The 13,555-nt window shown below is 41.0% G+C and overlaps 1 protein-coding gene across 3 annotated transcripts in view; it reads left to right on the forward strand.

Moving 5' to 3' along the window:
• Nucleotides 1-13,555, forward strand: part of BLOC1S5 (biogenesis of lysosomal organelles complex 1 subunit 5) — a 60,383-nt gene that overhangs the window by 10,855 nt on the left and 35,973 nt on the right. Inside the window, exon 3 of one of the 3 annotated variants that reach the window (XM_008146128.3) lies at nt 12,928-13,057. The exons of the other annotated variants lie outside the window; for them this stretch is intronic. Within the exon in view, the coding sequence (XP_008144350.1) occupies nt 12,928-13,057 (130 nt within the window). The remainder of the gene's footprint in view (nt 1-12,927; nt 13,058-13,555) is intronic. 3 annotated transcript variants of the gene reach the window in all.

Below are 13,555 nucleotides of genomic sequence, written 5' to 3' on the forward strand. Positions count from 1 at the left end.
GGTTCTACACCTGCACATTGAAAATATTCAGGAAAAAAGTTAAGTTGTTGGTGTGTATTATATAGTTAGGCCTATGATGGTTGTGTCTATATTGAACATGTACAGACTTTTTTTCTTGTCATTATTCCCTAAACAATGCAATATAACAACTGTTTATAAAACACTTACATTGTGTTATGTATTTATTATAAGTAATCTAGAGGTGGTATAAAGCTTACGGGAGGATGTGCTTAGGTTATCAGGTTACATGCAAATACTATGCCATTTCATGGAAGGGACTTGAGTGTTCTTGGATTTGGGTATCTGCAGGAGTTCCTGGAACCAGTCCTTCATTATACCAAGGCACAGCTCTATCTACACTCTGCATTGTTAAGCCCTCTAAGATCTTTTTGGAGAAGAACCTGTGTTAAAGAGTAGGAAAAACATGGGCCTTGGAGCTTGACATAGCTAAGATGTGGAAACAGCCCAAGTGCTCATCAGTAGATGAGTAGATAAAAAGCTGTGGTACATGTACACCATGGAATACTTCATTACCTAAGGAATATGTTTACTAAAAAATAAAATTTCACCCTGGGTATGATAGATACAAGGCTATAGAAATGTCTTAAAGCCCTTATTTTGTGAGAGACAGAATGTCAGAAACTAATACTATATTGGTAAATGAGACAGACACAGACTCATCCTTCATGAAGCAAGGCATTCTTTTTTTCTTTTTAAAATATTTTTGTTGAATTTTAGAGAGAGAGGAAGGGAGAAGGAGAAGGAGAAGGAGAAAGAGAAACATCGACATGAGAGCAAAATATCAGTCAGCTGCCTCCTGCATGCACCCTACACCAGGGATTGAGCCTGCAACCCAGGCATGTGCCCTGACCGAGGAATCAAACCAGCAACCTTTCAGTGCATGGGTTGATACCCAACCAACTGAGCCACACTGGCTAGGGAGCAAGGCATTCATATATTGTCCTTGAAGAATGGTCTCTGGAGGGCTCAAAAATATTTTGTCAGCTAAGTTTGAGCCATTATCTTCAGCTAAATATATTTTCTTGAAGCGTACCTGATCCAATCTTTTCACACAGTGACCTCCCCAGTTGGTCTTCCTGAGGTGTAGTGTAGTATGGAAACTTTACATATCAGGCTCTGCTACCTTTTATGTATATTATATTCCTAGCATTTTCCTCAAATTAGAAAAGAAAAGCTAAAAACACTGTAAAGACTTTAGAGTTAAAAGGATATCTGCATTGTTTACAGTTCTCTTCTATCTTGGTTCAAACAATAACATCCTCTAATTAGTCCATGTGGTCTTCACCCAGATTGCATGGCTCAACAGAGGAAAGGTGAGGCAGAGCTAGCTGTCAGTACTTCCTAGAAGTTTCATCTGCTTTTATACCATTTAAATGTAGTTCACTTTAAGAAAAACTGCCTAGTATTTAAAACTGAAGTTGTTTATAGTTTATATATTTAAAGAAGTTAAGGCACATGGCAACAATCATCTTTTTCTTTATAAAATTTTATTTCTAAAAGAAGGGAATAAGTGCCACATGGTGGCAGCATTACTTAAATTATTGAAGTTCTATTATAATATTTTATGCTTTCTTTTTGTGTTTGCTAGTATTTCTGGGCAATTGACTCTCTTTCTCCCAACTTTATACAAATCTTTTCTTCCCTTGATTCCAGTGAGCATTTGAACAGAGATCCCAGTGGGGCCCTCTCAGTGAGCATCATTTTGATAGTGTCTGTGGATAGAGACATTATCATCTGCACCTTTGTCTTTCTAGCCACAAGGAGATGTCATGGCCTCTCTCACATAGAACAGAGGAGAGATCCATGTTAGTCAATACTTATGAAGTGCTTGCTATGGGGTGTGTAGTCCTGTACAAGTTTCTTATTTTTAGCAAACTTCATTTTTTGAATGCTTTATTGGATAGTTATTGAATACCTAGGTATAGCGGTAAGGGATGTATTTAGTTACTAGTAACAGGCACCTGAAAAATAGTAGCTTAAAGAAGTGCTTATTTTTCTCTCACACTACCCAGAACCTAGGGCTGTTATGGTGGCTCTGTGATGTCAGCTCTCTTTCTGATTTTTTTCCTTCTATCTCCCTGAGGTGTTGCTCTTATGCTTATGTTTACAAGGTGGCTGTGGAGCTCCAACCTTGACATCTGCATTTCATGTAGCAAAAAGGAAGGCAGGTGGGAAACATCTAGCAGTCTCTGTTATAGGCACATTTGCCACTCCAAATAATATTCGATGTTGCTAGAAAGAAAGGAGAGGAGAATGGACCCAGGACTATCTGTCACACTGGATATGTAAAAATAAGAAACAGTCTCTACCTGCAGAAGTTTACAGTCTAGGGACAAGAAAGACATATAAACAAAGAGATTTAATGGTGGAAGTATGATGATAAAACAGGCACAAAGTACTTGGGATCACCAAGGAGGAAACAACTCCCAAGAGAGCTGGGAGGAAACTTTTCATAAAGGGGGTGATGTTTGAGCTGAGAAAGAAAAACAGATATTATCCTGATAGGAAAAAAATGGATGATTAAAATTAGAGGCAAAAAAGAATTTCAAATAAGTATAGTTATTATGGATTTGGGAGGGATTGTGTTGATGAGTTTGAATATGGATTGAATTGATCAAGAGAAAATCCCTTGAAAGGCAGCACAGGCTAGAATTTCACTTGACATCCTAAGCTCTCATTTTTAGTTAGATTATTAGAGTAACTGTCATATTATGAAATATCAGTATGCAGTCTGTCCCATATACCATGTAACAAGTATATGTGTACACAATATGGTTTTGAATCTTAAAGACTAACCAATTTTGTAATTGAAAGAAAATTTTAAATTATTGGTTTCTCATTTCCTCTATAATATTATCAAATTAAGTTGTTAATATATATATTGCTGGAGGCCCGGTGCATGAAATTCGTGCACGGGGGTGGGGGGTGTCCCTCAGCCCAGCCTGCACCCTCTCCAATTTGGGAACCCTTGAGGGATGTCGACTGCCCATTTAGGCCACCGGGATCGGGCTTAAACGGGCAATCGGACATCCCTCTCACAATCCAGGACTACTGGCTCCCAACTGCTCTCCTGCATGCCTGCCTGATTGCCCCTAACTGCTTCTGCCTGCCAGCCTGATCCCCCCTAACCACTCCACCGCCAGCCTGATCAATGCCTAACTGCTCCCTTGCCGGCCCAATTGCCCCTAACTGCCCTCCCCTGCAGGCCTGGTCCCTCCCAACTGCCCTCCTCTGCAGGCCTGGTCCCCCCCCCAATTTCCCTCCCCTGCAGGCCTGGCCCCCCCCAACTGTCCTCCCCTGCAGGCCTGGGTTGCCCCCCCAACTGTCCTCCCCTGCCGGCCTGGTCACCCCAGCTGCCATCCTCTGCAGAGTTGGTTCCTCCCAACTGCCCTCCCCTGCAGGCCTGATCACCCCCAACTGCCCTCCCCTGCAGGGCTGGTTCCTCCCAACTGCCCTCTCCTGCTGGCCTGATCACCCACAACTGCCCTCCCCTGCCGGCCATCTTGTGTCCACATCGGGGCGGCCATCTTGTGTGTTGGAGTGAGTCAATTTGCATATTACACTTTTATTCGCTAGGATAGTAACTGTACTAATCCTATCTAATAAAGAGGGAATATGCTAATTGACCCTCATGCCATTGAAAAGATGGCGGCGCCCACAGCCAATAAGGAGGGAATATGCTAATTGACTGCCCCGCCCTCAAAGATGGCAGCATCCTCAGCCAATAAGGAGGGAATATGCTAATTGACTGCCACACCCTCAAAGATGGCGGCACCCACAGGCACAAGATGGCGGCGCCCATTCCCCTCAGCCCCGCCACACACCTGCCTCCAGAGTCCCCCAGTCCCCTCAGCCCCCCAGCTGCCCAGGCCTGGCCTGAGGCACAGGCAAGCCTTGGATGGCGGCTGCCCAGCTGCCCAGGGCCACCTGAGGCTCAGGAAACCAGAGCCAGCTGAGGCTTGCACTGCCAGCAGTGGCAGCAGCAGAGGTGTGATGGGGCATTGCCTTCTCCTGATCGCCAGGTTGCCTCCAACTTCTGAGGGCTCCCGGACTGTGAGAGGGGGCAGGCTGGACTGAGGGACCCCCCGCCCTCCAGTACATGAATTTTCATGCACCGGGCCTCTAGTCTATATATATATAAAAGCCTAAGTGACCGAATGACCGAACAGTCGCTATGACACGCACTGACCACCAGGGGGCAGTCAACTTGGACCGATGAAAAGAGAAACAGGCGATTGAGTCTCTGAAAGATTGCAAGCAGGTGGGGCTGAGCTGCAGTTCGCATTGGGAGGCTGGGCCATTGCTCCAAATTCCGCTGTTCCCCAGGCACCACTCTAGAGGTGTGGCTCCCCTGACCCCTGTCAACCTCTCTGGCTGGCCGTGTCCTCCCCAGGCAGCTGGGACTGTGGGACGGAGGGAGGGAAAAAAGAGACCACAAACCCCATCCCTAGCGCCCGCCTCCTCCTATCAGACCAGAGCCAACCCAGGACTTGCAGAAGGGTGCATGAAGTGGGCGGCCTTGCCATGCAGCTATGGTGACTCCCCAGTCCGCCCTGGGTACCCCTCAGGCACTCACCCCACTTCTCCGAGCCTCAGTCTGAACCCCTAGCAAGGCCGTGGGAGCTCTTCCCTAGGGACCCACTTCTCCATAGCTGGGTGTAGCAGACCAGGGAATGCGAAGGGCGGTGGTGGAAGACGGGGGCAGATGCCCAGCTGACTGAGATGAGTGGGGCCAGGATGAGCGGGAGCGGCCGCCTGTCGCTACTTGCACTACTACATCCCTTAGGTCAGTGGTCAGAGCAAAATATCAACAGTACAACGATTGAAATTTCTTTTGAGAGTCAAATTTTTTAAACTTAAACTTCTTCTAACGCCACTTCTTCAAAATAGACTCGCCCAAGCCATGGTATTTTGTGGAAGAGCCACACTCAAGGGGCCAAAGAGCCGCATGTGGCTCGCGAGCCGCAGTTTGCCGATCACGACCTTAGGGGATGTTAGATTCCCGTTTCAGCTCGATCCCCGCAGGCCACACCAAGGGACCACACCGGTGCACGAATCCGTGTGCCAGGCATTGTTTGAAGCACATTACATGAGCACTTACTATTACTTTCAACATGAGAAAAATTAACTGTACAGTAGGTCCTCGGGTTACATCGGAGATCTGCTCCTATGGTGCGATGTAACGCGATTTTCTCCATAAGTCGCAACCCACCTACATAAGCACCTACGTCACTCACATGGAGCACATACACAGCAGTAATGAAGCGAAACAGTAAAAAAAATTTAAAAGATAATTCCTGACCTTCACTTGTGGTAAATAAATAATAAAAAAACGAAAGCACATATGTACATACGTTGAAATGATGGAACTTTTTTTAAAAAATATATATTTTATTGATTTTTTTTACAGATAGGAAGGGAGAGGGATAGAGAGTTAGAAACATTGATGAGAAACATCGATCAGCTGCCTCCTGCACACTCCCCACTGGGGATGTGCCTGCAACCAAGGTACATGCCCTTGACCGGAATCGAACCTGGGACCCTTGATTCTGCAGGCTGACGCTCTATCCACTGAGCCAAACCGGTCAGGGCATGATGGAACTTTTAAAATAAATACTGTAAATGGGAGATGGCGACGTAACCATGAAACGACGTACGTTGAGTCCGACCTAACCCGAGGACTTGCCTGTATATGAAAATTTTCAGGGTATTTTACATTGGAAACCAGGTGCTGAGCTTTGTTTTGAGAATTTTTGCCCCAGAAATAAAATGAATATATAAATAAAAGGATGTTATAGTTTTCCTTTTGTAATAGGTGTCAGTAGTATCAATATAAAAAGGCACATACCAGATGGTAAGTTTAAGGGCAGAGACTATTTCTGACACCCTGTTTCGTGTAACATTATCATTGGGTCTATTTGTTGTATAATTTAATTATTGTCATTAATAAGCTATTAGAAAGGTGAGACTACAAATTCACTTGCTACAGTGTGTGACTGCCAGGTTGTCTGCTACCAGAAATAACTCTTTTATTTATTTATTTTTTTAATTTAATAAATCTTTATTGTTCAGATTATTACATTTGTTTCTCTTTTTTCCCCCCATATCTTTCCACCACCCGGTTCCCATCCCCCCTCTGCCCTTACCTCCCCCCCTGCTGTCCTTATCCATAGGTGTATGATTTTTGTCCAGTCTCTTCCCATACCCCCCACACAGACACACCTTTACCCCTGAGAATTATCAAACCACTCCCATTCTATGCCTCTGATTCTATTATGTTCACCAGTTTATTCTGTTCCTCAGATTTTTAATTCACTTGACTTTTAGATTCACTTGTTGATAGATATGTATTTGTTGTTCATAATTTTTATCTTTACCTTTTTCTTCTTCTTCCTCTTCTTAAAGAATACCTTTCAGCTTTTCATATAATACTGGTTTGGTGGTGATGAACTCCTTTAGCTTTTTCTTATCTGTGAAGCTCTTTATCAGACCTTCAATTCTGAATGATAGCTTTGCTGGGTAGAGTAGTCTTGGTTGTAGGTTCCTGCTATTCATCACTTTGAATATTTCTTGCCATTCCCATCTGGCCTGCATAGTTTCTGTTGAGAAATCAGCTGATAATCGTATGGGTACTCCCTTGTAGGTAACTGTTTTTCTCTTGCTGCTTGTAATATTCTCTCTTTGTCTTTTGCCCTTGGCATTTTAATTATAATGTGTCTTGGTGTGGTCCTCTTTGGATTCCTTTTGTTTGGGGTTCTGTGTGCTTCCTGGACTTGTAAGTCTATTTCTTTCATCAGGTGGGGGAAGTTTTCGGTCATTATTTCTTCAAATAGGTTTTCAGCGTCTTGCTCATTCTCTTCTGGCACCTCCATAATTCAGATGTTGGTACACTTGAAGTTGTCCCAGAGGCTTCTTACACTATCTTCAACTTTCTGAATTATCTTCTCTTCTTGCTTCTCTGGAGGAGTGTCCTTTGCCTCTTTGTATTCCAAATCATTGACTTGATTCTTGCGTTCCTCTAGTCTGCTGTTGGGTCTCTGTATAATATTTTTTATTTCAGTCAGTGTATGTTTCATTTCTAGTTGGTCCTTTTTCATATCCTTGAGGGTCTCATTAAATTTATCGGCCTTTTCCATGAAATTCTTGAAAAACCTTATAACCGTGGTTTTGAACTCTATGTCCAATTGTTTGTTCTCCTCCATTTCTTTTGTTTGGGATCTGTTTCCTTGCCTCTTCATTTTTGCTGCTTCCCTGAGTTGGTAGGGTAGCTTTGTGTTCTAGGTGTCCTATATGGTTCAATGGGTCAGCCTCCCAGTTACCTGAGGTGGACGCTCTTGGTGCACCCCTTTGTGGACTGTGTGTACAGCCTTGTTGTAGTTAAGTCTTGATTGTTGTTGGTGTCACTGGGAGGAATTTACCTCCGGGCCAATTGGCTGTGAGGACCCGCTGTGTCTATAATGGAAGAATTGCTGTGCTGGAGACACGTTTATGGGGCAGGACTTGTTCCAGTAGGGCTTTGGTGCTCACTGAGTCTGCCTCTTGAATGTGTCCCTTATGCGAGTGGTTGAAATCTGGTGTCGTCTCACACCTACCACTAGATACACTAGTGTCTGGATCTCCAATGGGGTGCAGGTCAGCTCCTGTCTGAGGCCACCCAGCAGGAGCTACAGCAAGAGCTACAGTTTTCTCCTCTTTGCTTGGGCGGTTTTGGAGCAATCTGACTGGAGCTGCAGTTTATTTGGTTAAGCTGCCACAGAACAGGCCATTTATATGCAAAAGCTGCTGTGTGGAGCCTGGGCGGGTTTGTAGAGTGTGCGGGGTGGGGTCTCAGGGTGTCACTACGCTAGGGCGTGGCAAACGGCGATGGCTGCTGTCAGCCGTCTCTGCCTTTCTGCGTTTCCAAGTCCCCGCATCCCGTGCTCCAGCGCAGTAAACACTGATTGCTGGGCACACCTCTGCAAAAAAGTTACTCTCACTTTCCGACCCGATGGCCGAGAGTCCAGCTTCTCCCCGTAGGCGTCTGGGTCCCCCGCGTGTCCCCAGAAACTGGATTTCAGAGTGATCGGGAGCTTATCTACCTTCGGGTTGAAGAAAAGCCGTGCGCCCAGTTGCCCGCCACCAGCCCGATTCGCGTGCCTCCGTACCTCAGCTTTTTAGCGTTTGTGCTCCTTTCTCTTCTTAGTTGTAAATTTTCCACTCAGCCAGCTTTCCTGTGGTTCTGGGTGGTAGATGTTTTGTCTTTTAGTTGTATTTTTGAAATTGTTGTGCGAGGCGGCAGTTTAGTTGTTTAACTTTGCCGCCATCTTGGTTCCTCCAGAAATAACTCTTTAAATAAAGTGGTTCTTAACTATAGGAGGTCATGGACTCCTTGGAGAATTTTCCCTCCCAGAAGAATACAAAGAGGACATATACATTCAATTTGAGTGCAATTTCAAGGGGGTTCTAGAACCCCAATCCCAACTGTGGACCCCAGGATAAGACTTATACTCTGAATGGAGCTGAAGAGTTCCCTCTCTGTTCATTGTTGCCTTTCTGTTTGAATTGAGATACCATTCTTTTCTATAAACAAAATCATGAGAACAAAAATGCCAGCTTTTCTAAACACTAAAACAAATAGACCACATAAAGATTATATATATTATGTGTGTGTTTATGAATGACTCATAAAATGAGATGAGAAAATTCCGTTATTCATTCTGTTTAGGAAGGAAAGAATTTAAAATATACATATGTACACATTTATATGTTTATATACATTTTATATATGCATGTGTGTATACACACACATATACAGTATATGTTGATGGATGTGTGTGGATGTATATCCTTATACTTAAAACAATGGTGGAATAAAAAAATTTAAAGAATTACCTAAAGAGAGAGTGATAGAAGGAATAGAATGTAAAGGATAGGGATAGAAGCTAGACTTTTTTGAAGAGAGAATTTTGAAGCCATATAAATATTTTACATAATTAAAAGAAAGTTAAATTTTAATGAGCAGTTCTCTCCAAATCAAGTAAAAAATGTAAAAAAGCAAACCTATGTTTGTAGATGTTGGTATTGCCATGCAGAGAGAAATTATCCCAAGTAACTTTAAAACACAGTAATGTGACTACATTCCTAGAGGAATATCCCCTTCAGAACAACAACAAAAATAACCCCAAAATGAAAAAATAGTTTTCAGTAATCATTTTATTGAAGCTAGTATTGGTATTATTTGTTTAAATTGGTAATAAAGTAAATGAGTAATTATATTGGTGGTTTGAGAACTGGAAAGAGATGAGGCAGAGAAGGGTAATTAAAACCCTGTAGTCCTGAATTTAAGTTTGACTAATGAGTGAGAACTTAAAAAGTATCCTTTCTTTTTAAAAATAGTTATCTCCTAGCCTTGTCTACTGAAAGTTCTAGAAATAATGACCAAGCCAGTAGAGTGAACACCCCTAGTGCTCAGTCTCCAAATACTATTTGTAAATACTAGTGATATTTAGAGACCTACTGATTCCAAGTCTGAGTCGGGAAATGTACAGATGAGCCTGGAGCATCAGGCCATACCAGAAGAAAAGAAACTACTAAAGAACATTCGAGTTTTGTCTAAAGCAGGGTTGGGGCCTGTCCAGCCCATGGGCTGTGTAAGACCCGTGAAATCATTTGGTCCAGCCCTGCCAAGGCATTAGGGGTGAGTTAATTAAATGTTTGATCAAATATAGCATGATAATTTTTAAGTTGATAACTTTGTATGGCCCATGAATGATGTTCTAAATATCCAAATAGCCCTTGGCAGAAAAAAGGTTCCCCACCCCTGGTCTAAAGCATTCCAGAACCAACTGGAATAGGCTCCCACTGGACAAAGGACAATTTAACCACCAAGAAGGAGAAATACTATAATGGATGAAAAACTTCAAACATTTTTAAATTTTTGAGTTACAGGAATATGTAAAAACAAACAAACAAAAACCTTTAGAGAATACTAGGGAACCAAATAATTGTTTTAGGGAAATGATCAGGTGTTTTATTTTGCCTTTCGTATAATGAGCAATCTTCAGAGTAGCCAAATAGTTGATGAGGGGAAATTTTTCATTTTGGAGGTATTCCTGCTGATAAATGAAGACAGAATGCTAGCAATGTCCTCTCAAAAGTACACAACCAACCTTTGAAATGTTCTTTATAAACAAAATATAAAACCCTGAATCTGATCAAGCCTCTAGTTCTAACAACTAATTTACAGGAAAGAGAAGAGACAAAGGAACATGTTAAATTACACCATGGGGATTCATTCAGCAGAAAAACAGACTGTGGGAAACTGCAGAATAAATGACTCACTTTTTTCCCCAACAAATTGCAAAGGGAAAAAAAATGATGGAGGACAAATCTATAGATTAAAAAAGATTTAAGAACATATTAACCAATTGCAATGTAAGAATCTTACTTCAATTTCATTTTAAACAAACTGGAGGATAAAAAGAACATTTATGGGTTATTTGAGGGAACGCTACCTTGATTTGTTTGGTTTTTTAAAAATATATTTTTATTGATTTCAGAGAGAGAGGGAGGTAGAGAGAGAGAAACATCAATGATGAGAGAGAATCATTGATCAGCTGCCTCCTGCACACCCCCTACTGGGGATTGAGCCCCCAACCCCGGGCATATGCCCTGACCGAGAATTGAACCGTGACCTCCTGATTCATAGGTCGATGCTCAACCACTGACACATGCCGGCTGGGCACTACCTTGATTTTTAATAATATTAAAGATTTGTTGAGTGTGAGAGAGGTGGTCTTATTGTATCTGTTTTTTAAGATGAGTTTTTGTCTTTTAAAGGTAGATGTTGAAATATTTATAGTTGAAATGATACATTGTCTGGGATCTGCTTCAAAAGAATACAGGATTGTGTAGGGAGATGTATGGAGTGCTATAGAAGGAACAAACTCAGCCATGAGTTGAGAATTTTTGAAGCTTGATGATAGGAATATGAGAATTCATTGTTTTATTTTCCCAACTTTTGTATAAGTTTTAAATTTTTTACTATGGGAAAATTAAGAACAATAAATATCTGACCACAGCTGCTCCATAATAATGACTCAAAACAAAACAAAAACCTGGGGTAACATAACTTTTTATTTTCTTATGATCAAGTTTACCACCTTTCTTTTTAAAGATAAATGTTTATTTTGTATTGATTTTAGATTTAGAGTAAAATTGTTAAGATAGTACAGAGAGTTCTTGTTTACTTTTCCCCCATTTTCTCTCTATTGATGTCTTATATCAACATGCTACATTGGTAAAACCTAAGAAACCAACATTGGTACGTTACTATTAACTAAGCACCAGATAGATTTCACCAGTTTTTCCATTACAGTCCTCTTTCTGTCCAGGATCTAATCCGGGGTACCACATTAGCATTTAATTGTCGTGTCTCTAGTCTTCTTTGGTTTGTGACAGTTACTTAGTCTTTCCTTGTTTTTCATAATCTTGATAGTCTTGAGTACTGGCCAGTATCCTGTAAAATGTCCCCCAATCTGGGTTTGTCTGATTATTTTTTTTAAGATTAGACTAGGGTTGTGAATTTTGGGAAGAGTACCACAGAAGTAAATAGCTCTTGTCATCACATTACATCAGGGGATGCTATCACCATGACATCACTGATGATATCAACTGTCATTGTTTCCACTGTCAAGTTACTATTTTTCGCTTTCCCTGCTCTATTCTTTAGAAGCAGGTCACTAAGTCTAGCCCAACCTCAAGTGGGGGATATTAAGACCCTCCCCACAGTGCAGTGACTCACTAGAACTCAAGGACATAGCATATGGTTGTTCTGGTAGCTCAGTGTTATTATGGCAAAGGAATACAGAGCAAAGTCATCAAAGTGAACAAGTGCACGGGGAGGAGTCTGGGTGAGTCCTCTTCTAGTGGTCACACGGTATGTTCTTCATTCCTTAGTGAGCTGTGACAACACATGTGGAATGTTATCCGTCAGGAAAACTTGCCTTAGCCTAGGAGTCCAGGGTTTTTATTGGGGACTGGTCAGGTAGGCAATCTCTGCCTAGCATGTATCCAAATTCCAGATTCCTGGAACGAAAGTGGTGTCTTATCATTTATAGAAAGTTTTATACCAGTGAAAGGAACTATTTACTGGTCAAGTTCCCAGCCCACAGCCAAAGGCCAATCTTGCAAGCAGGCCTTTCTAAGGATAGTAATCTTAGGCCTTCAGTGTTAGCTCTTTTCTGCACAGGGAAGTATCCTCATATTACCTTTACTTCATACTTTTTACTTAAGAAAAATGGAATCAGGTAAAAAATATAGAGTATAAATAAGATGGTAAGAATGAAAAAAAAATTTTAGTCAAATCAAGGGCATCTAATATCTTCTTTTGCTGTACAGGATGAAATATGTCATAATTTAGGCCTCTTTTTTTGTTCTTTAAGTATTTCTCATGCCAATTTAAAAAAATATATGTCTTTATTGATTTCAGAGAGGGAGAAGAAGATAGAAACTTTAATGATGAGAGAGAATCATTGATTAGCTGCCTCCTGAACACCCCACACTGGGGATCAAGCCCACAACTCAGGCATATGCCCTGATCTAGAATCAAACCGTGACCTCCTGGTTCATAGGTCGATGCTCAACCACTGAGCTACGCCAGCTAGCCTCTCATGTCCATTTTAAAATATTGTTATAAAAATTATTACTCATATTATAACTTTTCAACTTTTGAAGCATTTCATAATAATTAAAAAAAAAGTCTCCAGATTGTGTGTCATCTCATTTATTGCCAATAATTAGAAGAAGGCCTTGTAAATTTTAGTAATAAATAATAACATAACAACCAAAACCTGGGTGGAAATCCCAGAAAGTAATTACTAAGATTTAAGACACAATATGTACTAGTCACTTATTTTCTTTTAATAGGAAAAACGTGGTCTTCGAGAAATGCGAGTTCTTGAGAATTTGAAGAATATGATCCATGAAACAAATGAACATGCTCTTCCCAAATGTCGAGAAACAATGCACGACAACTTAAACCAAGTTCTCCAGAGATGTGAGCCAGCTATTTTTTTATATTGCTTTATTTCACATGAGTTCTATGCCAAAATGTATCTTGAGTATTTGGTGGGAGTAAGAGAGGATAGAGATGGATGCCCTGTCTCAGAGGAAGTGCTTATCTAGTGATTAATGTGTATTGCCATTGATGTTGAGAGCCTTAATATCCAAAGTGAGATGTGTGCATCTGCAGTGCACAAGATTATTTATCCTTTTAGGATCTGAGAAAATTGAAACCTTTTTTACCTTAAAAAATTTATCCATTAGAAAAAGTTTGATAACCAAGATTTAGGATCTGAAATAAAATGTCTTCAGATAGATAGGATATTAGAGTGTTTTTTTAAATTTTTAAAAAAAAATCCTGTTATAATATTAGTATTTTATTACTTATTTTCATTAAGCAAAATATTTTACTTTGAAGACATAGTTAATCAAAAAGAATATTAAACATGTCAAATCATAGCATAAAAGGAGTTTTATTAATAATTGATTTTAA

The sequence above is a fragment of the Eptesicus fuscus genome, chromosome 9 (genome assembly GCF_027574615.1).
Source record: "Eptesicus fuscus isolate TK198812 chromosome 9, DD_ASM_mEF_20220401, whole genome shotgun sequence".
NCBI lineage: Eukaryota > Metazoa > Chordata > Mammalia > Chiroptera > Vespertilionidae > Eptesicus > Eptesicus fuscus.